General features: G+C 38.5%; 1 protein-coding gene across 1 annotated transcript in view; it reads right to left on the reverse strand.

The window, feature by feature from the left end:
* Positions 1–11,496, reverse strand: part of gna12a (guanine nucleotide binding protein (G protein) alpha 12a) — a 39,929-nt gene extending 28,433 nt beyond the window's left edge. Inside the window, exons 1-2 of the mRNA XM_081380309.1 lie at positions 10,657–11,496; positions 2,250–2,465 (exon numbers count right to left, since the gene is read on the reverse strand). Coding sequence (XP_081236435.1) covers positions 2,250–2,465; positions 10,657–10,977 — 537 coding nt within the window. The 5' untranslated portion in view covers positions 10,978–11,496. The remainder of the gene's footprint in view (positions 1–2,249; positions 2,466–10,656) is intronic.
* Positions 11,497–12,115: the final 619 nt, after the last annotated feature.

The raw sequence follows: 12,115 nt of genomic DNA on the forward strand, positions 1-12,115 counted from the left end.
AAACTCCACAGTCGTCACACATGTTTCATTAAGGCAAACATATGCAAATAATGGCTTTAAAATGACAGAAGCGCACTTAAAAAGCTCACCCAGCTAGATGTTGAATGTTAAGAGATTCTTAGTTCTTCTCACTAAATTATCACTTTGATGGACTGGGTTTCAAATTCTCAGTCAAGGTCTATATTATCTTTCATTAAAGTGCTGTGTTGTTAGTTCTCGGCCCTTCTTTTTATTCTGTTCTCGCAATGGGAAAAAGACAACAGACATCACTTGAGATCTGTTCACTTTATTCAATGAAATAAATGGGAAAAAAACAGCACTCTTCTTCATCTGCTTCCATAAAACTTTAATATAATATATCATTTTCTTTTCTTCTAATCCATATTAGCATACTATAGTATAAATCGTCATTCTGGGCATCAACAGTTCAAAATTATATGTTATGTTTTTTGTTTTTAGTTAATATTTAAACAATATTTAAACAATATCACATTGCAGCATTTTGTATAAATATTATCGACTACTATCATTAAAACTTATTATCAGCATTATAGATATCAACATTGAACTTTGTAAATAGAAAATCCATTCGACCACTAATTAAACCAAAGCATTACTCTAAAAAGTTTTCACATTTTTCTAGTCACAATTAAATTTGGACAAAATCACTGTGACTTTAATTGGGAAGTATATCAAATTTGAATACACAATAAATTGTCCAACTTGAGTAATATATTGAATATCTTAAACGTTTATCCTAAGAATATTACAAGTAAATAGTCTTTTTTTGATGAACACGTCCTTAATCAGGACCATCTGTGTTTCATCACAGTGGCAAAAGCTGATGATGTAAACCCACTTGTAAAGAAGAAAGAAAAAGACAAGGGGTTTTGGGGGCATGAGCTCATCACATCAGAGCCAAAGACAGAAATATGGTTTAGCAGATTACAGCTGCTGTTCTGAGCCTTTGAAATGAGTATGATCATAGCCACTTCATCAAAATAATCAATGAGATGCTTCAAAAGCAGATTTTATGAAAAACGTGAGCAGTGAGAAGTCAAACCATCTCATGCATGAAGGGAAATTTGTGCCATTTCCTCATAGGTTTCCTCACTGTCTATCCTGTCCTCCATCCTGCACCACTGACCTAGATCTTCAGGACTCTCAACAAAGTTTAAAAATTCATAAAGATCCAGAGGTGCTGTGACAGAGACGTGTATGTGACTCGCATCGCTCCACTGCGCAGTCAGAGCGATTAAAGTTTGAGAGAGTCCTGTGCACAGCTTCTGAACTCATTAAAGTCCTGTGGCAACGTACACACTGAGATGAGATGCACATAAATAAGTCAAGCTTCCTCTGCTTTTCTGCACTCAGCAGGTTTAATTAAGGTCTCCCAGTGTCTAGCTTTAATAGCTAGGCCAACGATTTACATCTAAATGACACTGAAATATTACTTTATTTCCCGTAACCTCTAGACTATCAAATGGTAGAGCTTGTGGTTTGGATTCCCAGGGAACACACATACAAGTAAAATGTATTGAATAGTCAGGAAGTATATTATTTAACATAACATATTTATTTATTTTTAAACGAATATACACCACTGTTCGAAAGTTTGGGGTTGGTAAGATTTTTTTATATTTTGAAAAGAAATTTCTTATGATTTATTTGATTGATTATATTAAATTAATATTAACAGTAATATGAAATATTACTACAATTGAAAATAACTGTTTTTTTATTTTAAAACATTTAAAATGGAATTCATTCTTGTGATGGAGAATTAGAAATCAATCTAAAATGCTGGTTTACTGCTCAATAAATATATATTTTTATATTATCAATGTTGAAAACATTTGTGCCGCTTATTATTTTTGTGGAAACCATGATGCATTTTTTCAGGATACTTTGATGAATTGAAAGTAAAAAAAAAAAAAAAAAACAGCATTTATTTGAAATAGAAATCATTTAATTTATAAATGGGTGTACTGTCACAATTTAGCTAAATAATATCAATATATTTTAAAGGTTAGTCAGATTGAAGCTCCACTGTAGCAGGCTATCCATGAGCAATCACCACTGTGCCCTTGAGCAATGCACTTAACCCAGGTGAATACAGGTAAATACATTAGTTGTTTTATGAGAACACTCGTCGGCAACTACCCAAAGAACCGTGTGGCGCTTCCTGTGAAGTGTAAGAGTATCCAGATGGCACAGGTTTTCAGGAAATGTATTATGATTACACTCACCAGCTGAAACTCACTCCGTCGGCCGTAAGCTTCCTGGATGCCACTGTCATTCCAGAGCGCCTGCAGGGCCGGGACGTATAGCTGAAAGGTACAGGGTTCGACGGGCATGCCTGCTTTGTTCTCAAAGGACATCACAAACATGCCATGCTTCTCGTTCTCTGAGTTCTGCCAGGAAACACCAAGTTTGTCTCGGGCATCCACCAGTACCCGCATCCCCTTTAAAAAAAAAAAAAAAAAAAGACAAAGAGAAGGAGAGAGAAATTAATGCCATGTTTTTATGTCAAGGGTGCATAACAACAGCAGGGCGTGTCCTCTGGAGCTGGAAGCAGGAAGCTGGATGTAGCAATTCTTATGTAGACAAAATAAAGATATGAGCAATGTCTTCACGTTAACTACAGCACACTTTAAACATGCTAAAATCCTGCCTCTGTAAATCTCCCAAGCACAGTTTCAAACTAGTTACCAACTTATGTTTAAGTAAAAAGGCTTTGGAAAAATATAATCATGAGACCATACCACTGCAATTCAGTATTCAGCAACATGATGATCAGCAGTGTGAACTACACCAATGTGAGTTTAGCCAATCATATTACCTATATTGGCCTGAACAGACAAATCGCATGCGACAATCATACAGAATTTTTCTGCCGAACATTTATGTTGGTGTGGACAGGATTTTATTTTAAACAAAAGTGTCAGAGAGAGAGAGAAGAACATTTAGTAAAACTACTACTGTTGGTGCAAGAAACGGTTTTGCCTAGCATTATATTTTGTACCTCAGGATAATAATTAAATTAAAAAAATCTAAAAGATGTCAAATAAAGTCAATAATATGGTCCCTTTAAATACGCACCACTGTTAGTTAAAACAGTGACAAATCTGAAGGGTGTTTGAACTGCATTTGGGCGAAGATTGCTGCTGTTCAGTCATGACATGTATTTCCAAAAGACAAGATTTGTGCCTATGCCTGAAACACTCCACTCTGAAGCCAAAAATGAAAACATCTCCAGAAAGCCCTGTTAAGGACAGCAAATGCACTGAAACTAAACTTCCGCGATGAGCCTCTTCACTTCCAAGCATAACACTGAATACACAAAACCCTGAACTGAGACTCTTTGGCAGTAACCAGGAGGGTTGGGCTCTGTGGACGAGCAGAAATATCATGAGACGCTTTGTAAATGTAACATAAGGCCATTGACTTTTCACAATAATAACTGCAGTTCTATCAACCGAGGCAAAATCCTGCTTTGCAGCACATTTCACCCTCCTTTTGTTTCACTGGAATAACATCCTGATGTTCAGGGTCCCAGAAGGGGGTCCTAGGCCTCTCTTTCTGCTCTACAGGGCCACGTATGAATCATCGACACTAGCACTCAAAAGTGCCCTGGGCAAATGTATGCTACAGTAATTAGAGCGCCCAGCCAGATTTTGCCTCCAAAGAAGATAAAGGGTCCCTCAGGCACAGGTGCTTTACGGGATTTGACCCTGTGACCCGGACAAGTCCGTTTAATGCCATTCCAGCACGACAGGTCATTAGGTGTTAGCTGTAAACGCAACAGAGACTCTTAGTCTGTCCGCATGTACAAGTGATCTGCATATCAGCACGAAATGCATGCATTGCAAAACCAATAAAACAGCAGGACAGCCACAGGAAATGAATGTGGTACAGTCCTGTTAGTCTGGCTGACTCCATCAAATCCATCAGATTCCCCCACCTCCCAAATCCCAAGATTTCCCAAGCCATCAAACAGTTCACAAATGTAAACAGTTGTTCATGCTTAAGGCCTCCCTGCTGGTTAGGCTTAATGATCTTAATAGTGTGCTTTGGTTCAGGGTTGTCAGGGTACTTTCCTAGGGGCCAAAGTCACTCACACTTCTGCCTTTATTTGTCTCCAAGAGGCAGTCCCCAAAACCCTTCCAACCATCTCTGACCTTTCACCCAATTCTGGCCAACACTATCTGGGAAGCGTAGACGTATCTTCCTGCCCTCATTGGCTTGATCCGTTGACACAGTCAGGGCAAGAGGAGAAAGAGAGCGGTGAGGCGGCTTTATCACAGCGGAGAGGTCAGCTGCAGGGCTTCCAATCTCTTCCTGTGCTGTGGCAATGTCCCAAAAATATCTCTGAAAACCACCAAAACCTCACCTCGCCGTGAGTATGTCTCCTAGTGTTTCTTGAATGCCTCCTGAAAACAAGCCCTTAGTGTTTGTTTTGAATGGCATCTTCTGAAGCGACTTGTTTTTTAAGTCTTCAACAAAAAGCCACAGACTTTTCCATGTCTAAAACAGACAACTCATTATATTCTCCTTGTTGTTTGTTAAAAAAGGAGGGGATTTCCTGAATCTTCAGTCAACAAAGAGTAAAAATGAAATTCAGGGATATTGGTTTCTGTCGAGAGACACAGCTGACAGCGAATCCCAACCACCGGCCCTCATCTGACACGCATTAGACGGGCCCTGCGTGTCAGGCGTAGTAATTACTCTAGTGGTGGTCATGGCAGCGCTGTGATTTTGCAGCGTAAGCAGATGTGGGGAGCAATCCAGGCAGCCGCTCATGGGTTCCCCACCGGTGAGCAACCACAGCTAAATCAGCAACAACTCTTTAGCCGTAAACAAGCCGCCTGTGAAGGAGCCTCCCAAGACTCTAGTCACAGAGGAACTCTCAGATTTATCACACAGGAAGATGGGCTTGATATATGCTTGCTCCCTGTGTCACCCTTCAGCTACTTCCTGTATCCTCCCCCACAAACTTCTTGCAGACAGGACGCATGAATTCAAACCTTTCGGTGTGGCACAACTTATTGATAATTTGCTCCTCCGTACGCGCTCTCCTTGGGATGATGGAGCAAAAACACATTCTGGGCAGTTACTGAATACCGCAACTATTTTCTCAAGGATGTAGTAAACAGAGGAAATGCTTCAATGCCAGTGGTTTCCCATTGCACAAGAGACCTTAGCAATAGGGAAATTGACTCTTGGAGGATCAAATGATAAGTGAGGGGTACGAGGGGCCAAACAGAGGTGAGATCTTATCGTGTCATGTCATGTCAGTCTCAGGTCAGACTTTAAATCACTCTCACAAAGAGTTAACAGTAATGAATAGATAGCTCGCTACTGATCTAGGAAGTAATAAATTCCCAGACATAAATTACACAACCTAGCCTACTCAAAGTGCGTTAAACAACAACAAGGCAGGAAAGGAAAGACTGACTGTGGTGTATCAAATCATTTATATGGACATTAAAGACTGTACTAACAACACATTTAGCTTTTGTAATGCATATTTGTAAATCAAATGATATTCAGTGGGAAATATTATGGGATGGGATTTGATTTGATTTTCCCATCTAGTTTTGGATCGGATCATAACTAAATCAGTAACATGAACAATAAAAAATTTCATTTTACATTCTTTCCAGATCCCCTCTACAGACAAATGGTGCCGTAATACTCAAAAGGCATTGATAGAAGGATCTGGAAGGAGTTGAGAGGACTATGTCCTGGACTTTTGCCACTGTAAAGTGGCTGAAATGAAGATAATGTTATCTTTAAAATAACCAATAATTTGATCAGCACATACGCTGAGATTCGCTCACGCAACTGTTAACCTCTCTAATTGTGTGTTCATGTTTTTTTCCACCACTGAGGAAAAGTCTGGACTGGGGTTCCCCCAAATTGGTATCAGTGAAACAAACATAACCAACACTGTCATCATCCTAAAGCCTACAGAGGGATGGGCTGAACAACAGGGTGATGACAAATGGTCAGAGGGGAGATGATGGCACGACTGAATCGCCATTGTTTGCGGTATTCGCTGTCTGCACTGAGGAGAGGCATTTCCTCTGGCTCTGTGGACTGTGCGATACCAAAAGCCCATAGAGACCACCATTGTGGAGTTATTCCAATCTGACCTTGACTTCATCGCTAACAAACAAGGTCTCCAGTCCAGCTCGGCATCCAATTCACACATCTTTTGGGCTGTGAAATAACGAATTATCACATGCTTTACTTTTACTGGCCACTTGTTCTACAAAAAAAGTTTTGCCCCAGTAATGGGCAACTGTTTTAGACCTACACAAAATATAAAATTATTCACACCAATTCTAATGTAGAAATTTTATACTTCCTAAAAAAGAAAGCTGCATGAATTGTTCACAAAACCTCTTAATTAATAAAAAAAACCTTATCATATTTCTGACTCACCATAAAATCAAACGTTTTAGGCTTTTAGTCAAACTGTGTCATCTCTATGCTAGTGTAACCCAAAAAAATGTACTTTTAGCAGTCATGTCATCAAAATACACATTGTGTGGGAAACGGCTAAAATTGCACCACAAGGGCATATTAGGGTTTTTGTTGCTGTAACCTTGATTCAGCCAAAAAATATTTTGACTTGAATAAAAGCAGTTTTATATTCTCATAAAATGATTCAAATTTTATGAGAGTAGAAAAGTCCACACTACAACTATAAGGTCAACGACACAGAGTAATGATATTGTTGGAATCACTAATGGAATGATTTTTTCCAGCTGATGAATGATAAAAATCTTGACTGCCACCTGACTTTAGAGAGTTAGTGCATTTAGAGTGCCATAGCTGTGGCAGGTTTATAATATTGTTACTGTCCGTTGGTGTGAATGCTAATGTAGTTATCATTACCGTTCTTGGTGTTAAAGAGTCTTTAGTGTAAATAGGCCTCCGTTTTTCTTCCTAGACCCTGATAATCTAAGCTTTTCAAATCTACACATGGTGTTTCATAAAGCATTTTGACATCTACAGTTAATGAAACCAAGTGTGGTGACTGGTGACAAGAATCCATGGTAAACCATTTAGAAACACAAGACTTTAGGCACATTCTTCATGCCCATTTGCTCTTTTCACTTGTCTGAAAGGGCAGTGAGTGGACCATGTAATCAGTGCCAACACACGTATACACTTAGGCCGTTTAGTGCAACTAGTCATAAAACTCACTTCAAGTTCTCATATACAAATAGATGCTCCAAAACACAGACCTCAACATTTGCCTCTGAAGGCTAGCTAATTAAAAAGATCAGAACTACTAGTTACTTTGTGGTGAAGGGGTCTTATTAACAATAAACTGATGACATCATCTGCACAAAGAAAGCTCAGTTCTGCAGCTTTGCTCCAGGTCCTCTGTGGGGTTAGAAGAGGATCTGATCGCAATCGGTCCCAGTCGCACAAAGTCAATCTTTTAGCTCTGTCTCAGTCGTGTCATGGTACGAAATATTCTCCTGGAGTCTAAAAAAAAGCTTACAGAAGAACATTTCACTGGCTTTGGGAAGGACCATGCATGATGTGATGCCTGACAGTTTGGCTAAGTTTTTGGTGGACAAGAGGAATCATGGAGATGGAACATGTGGACCTCTGCACTGACGTTCTGAGAAACATATCCTTTTCCATATAAAGCAAAACTCTTCCACTAAGCCAAACCTCTGATCTGGCAGCACTGCTTTTGGCCAAACTGTGGGTAAGATAACAAGACCAAGGATAGGAATATTTATCATTTCAGTTTCCCACTTAATAAATGATCACCATAGTTTCCCAGAATACAGACATATTTGTGTTCAGTAGAGCTGGTTTGAAAAACTAAACTTTAATGACTCATGTGGTGTAGCCATCACTCAAAACATGACTTTTCTTTAAACCTTGAATACATGTACAAGCGTACAAATCTTAATGTTTACTTTCAAAATATGCCATTTATTTGTGTTTTTCATTTGTGTGGACCATGTTTGCTTTACTTGTGACGAAAATGCATGTGGCGGCAGGAAACAAGCAGGTTTGGGCAAATAAACTTGGCTTTGGTAACCTTAGAATAACTTAATCTGACTCAACATCATTTTTAAAATGTTTTGATCATGCAATACAACAGTGATGATTAATGTAGTTGCATTTAATAAAATAATGTACAAACTTGTTCAAGGTAAAAGGTGTTTTCTTTTTACAATATCATGAATTATTAATTCATAATTTATCATTGAGTTTTGGGGAGTTGCACCACATGACATTTTACAACCTGAACTAACCCGGCCTTGTCAAAAAAGCTAAAACGGTCTGATATTTTGACTACTTTGACCTCAACAACACAGTCATGAAGTTCTGCAGGGGTCCTCCTCACTATGATATCATTTCCTGTTTTGCATTACTGCATGTTTCTGCATGTTGTATAAACAGATTTTTTATGTATTCTTAATAAAGTATTAGATAAGGCGAGAATGAGCATCATGACATTGATCATATAATTTCAGCTCATCTAGCTTAAAATCAAAGCAACAAAAAAGACGACAATGACAAGACAATGATTTTTTGAACAAAGGACATGCTCTGTTATAAAGAAAAATTCTGAGTCCATCAACTGCTTGTTAAGCACACAGACAGTAGTACTGAACAACATGAAAGAGTGTTAGATCTTCTCTATCTCTATTGTAACATGGAGAGCATGTCTTGTGCTATCAGCAGCTCATCTTAAAGTCTTTACTATGATCACATCAGATGTATCACATCAGTAAACTTCCTAAACCTAATGTGAAACTAAGTAAGAGATTAAGAGAGGAAGACACAAGAGCAGAAAGTACACAGATAGGGGAAAATAACAGAAGTCTTCTTTATCAAGACATATTGAGACATTCAAAGACACGTGAGCTCAGAAAGCACATGAGCTGATCACAATGATAAGTCAGACACAGTCTCTCCGTTCATAGCGGAGTGAGGGATGATCCTAGACAAAACAAAGTGACTCAATGTACTGCTTAATTTTAAGGACAGCTAAACTTAGTCTTCTGGTAATTCTGGAGAACATTTGCCAGCCTGCAAATGTTAAGTTGCTGATTTGTGATTACTGGTTTGTAAAAAAATATATTAAAAAGTTGTTTCTACCAGAAAGGCCAAACACTGTTCCTCATGATCCTCGCCAACTCCAACAAGCCCCAGGCCCATGCCTTCTCACACACACATTCTGGGACGCATTTTCACTCTTTTCCCGTTAACTCTGAGCTGTGAGTCAAGACACTGTTATTAAACACAGGCATCTTAAACAGACGTGCTTATAGGGAAATGACCCAAGAACGATCCCCATGGATTTTGCCTCGCGATAGAGCAGATGCCTAAAACAACCATCACATGATTAACAGCAAAATGAATTAGTCAGATACATAATCATTTTTTTCCACATGGCCATGGGTGTCCAAACACCTTAGTCTAATTAAACTGATCTGGACATCTAGATTTAGTCTGATCTGATATGGGCCTAGCCTATATGAAGAAAGAATTGGTTTGATAGCAACTCATGTGACTGCATGTTTGACAGCATAAGAAGGATCGTGTACATGTGATGGGAGTTCATGTGAGCACTTGCTGGTGACTGAAGCACAGAGACTGAGTGAGGAAGTATTAATTATGCTGAATGCAAAATTGCATTTATTTGTGTTTCTCATTTGTGAGGAGCATGTTTAGCTTACTATTGTGACAAAAGAGCCTGTCTCACCAGAAAAAAGGCAAGATTGGAAAATAAACTTGTCCATAGTGACCTTAGAATAACAAAATAATCTGGCACATCATTTTAAGACCCTTTGAATTTTGATGCTATAAAACAGTATTATTTTATTAAGATTATTGATGCAGTAGTTGCATTTAATTCAGTCTAGGCTATCTATTGATTTAGTCATTTCCACTGTAACTTCAAGTTTAAGTAAATTATAAATATTGATTAAATAATTTATAAAACTAAATGTTTTTTTCATGTAGCCTACATTAGCACTGTCAAATCAATTAACTGGGATTAATCACATCTAACATAAAAGTTTGTTTACATAATATATGTGTATATATTATATATAAGTAGAGTATGTTATATATATATATATATATATATATATATATATATATATATGAAGAGTTCAGATGCAAAAGCCTCTAAGTGCCATCTGAAATTTTCTTCTAGAATGATCATTTTTCTGAACTCTGAACTCTTCACATACATATATATATATATATATATATATATATATATATATATATAGGCTACATATATATATGCTACATAGGCTACATATAATCGCAATTAATCGATTTGACAGCACTAATATATAATTTATAAACTAAAAAGTAATTTATATTTATATCAGTAACATTTAAAACAACCTATCTATCTATCAATCACTAACTTGAACAATTAATTAATCTTTTCTCTATCCTAGTAGTCAAGTCCGCTTTTAAAGTTAATTCAAGTTGTTTGTATGAATGAACAATGTTTTTGATCATCCCATTTAGTGTATGACATAAAAAATGTAAAAGGCAGCAAATCCACAAAATTATTGACAAACAAAACAGACAATTATGACGTCAGAAACAACAAAAACTCACGCAAACTGTCATGTATGAGACCGTTACCTTGATGACATTCTCAAAGATCGTGTCCCTGAAGTCGAGTAGCGCTTTCTTGTCAAACTCTTTTCCGTGGATGATCCTCATTTGTTTGAGGAATGTGGATTTGCCGCTCTCTCCGGCGCCTAGCAGCAGGATCTTCACCAGACGCCGCACCGAGCGCCTCTCGCGCGCGAGCATGGCATCTATCTCGCGACTGCGCCGCTTCGCCTCGCGCTCCGGGTTCACGTCGCGCTCGCGGGCTCGTTCTTTCCCGGTACTCCTGTCGTCGTGAGCGGCCTCAGCGGGCAGCAGACACCGGCTCAGGGTGCGTACCACGCCAGCCATCCTTTACAACTTCGACACGGTTAGTGACCACCTGATGTATTCATTAAAGTGCCCGAGAACTTCACTTTATGTTTTGTACAAAATCTACATGGAATAGACTCAGCTGGCGCCGGCAAATATCTATCTGCGAATATTCAGCAGTTAAAACAAACAATAAACGGAAAAAGCTGAAACACAATAAGCATTTTCCTCCATTATAAAGACATTTGTGAAGGAAAAACCGTTGACACTGAAGAAGTTCTTCCCCAGCAAAGCGACCACTGCTGTCCGTTGAAACTATGAAAAAGGGCAGCTGCCTAATACTAAACAAATCCGTTGGTCGTGGTAATGAACAAGCATCAAGCGGTAAATGTTGTCAGGAAATGTTATTTAGCTGAAACACGTAGTCCTTTATAATCTGGTAGCGACGTAAGTCCCAAAAGTTCATTCTGGAGGAGCGCGAGCGACTTTCTGATGTTTCCTCTCAGTTCTGGGAAGTTTCTTTGCTGGACCGATCTGATGATGCCCCTCCTGCTGTGTAGCGCGTGGTCGGTAGGGGGCGCCAGCGAGTGCCAGAAATGCCATACAGTGGCCCCAAGTCTGTCATGGACAAGTGTGTGGCAGTGCTTACTAAAATTTGAAACTTAGCAAACAGCGTATAAAAAAAAGTATTATTGGCTAAAACTATTTGCATGATACACTCTGTACAAATAAGGATGTCTGAGATGTAAATGGAGCAATCTTCATTTTGGTGTCATCATTTTTTTTCCTACATGTTAGGTCTACAGTGTCCAGCGGTGTAACATTTAAGGGCAAACGTCATTAAAAAAATTAACTTAATGAGTTGGTTCTTTTAAAGTCCCCCTGTGGTGAAAATCAAGTTCAAGCATCTTCATGCTGAGCTATAAGGCATGAAGATTTTTTTTTTCACAAATATGTAATTTTGGTGATCAAAGATGACTTTTAAGGGATACAATTATTGACTACAGGGGGACTTTAATGAATGGTTCAAAAGAACCAGATCTGATTTGAAATAGTCTTAAACATTGCCCTGTATATTTACAGCATTAGCAGCGAGGGTTTCTAGCAAAATGGACACTAAATTTACCGAAACAAATCGAAATCAAAGCGAATCGTAAAGCGAATCAAGAGCTTGTGA

Source organism: Scardinius erythrophthalmus (assembly GCF_964197995.2).
Source record: "Scardinius erythrophthalmus genome assembly, chromosome: 1".
NCBI classification, from domain to species: domain Eukaryota; kingdom Metazoa; phylum Chordata; class Actinopteri; order Cypriniformes; family Leuciscidae; genus Scardinius; species Scardinius erythrophthalmus.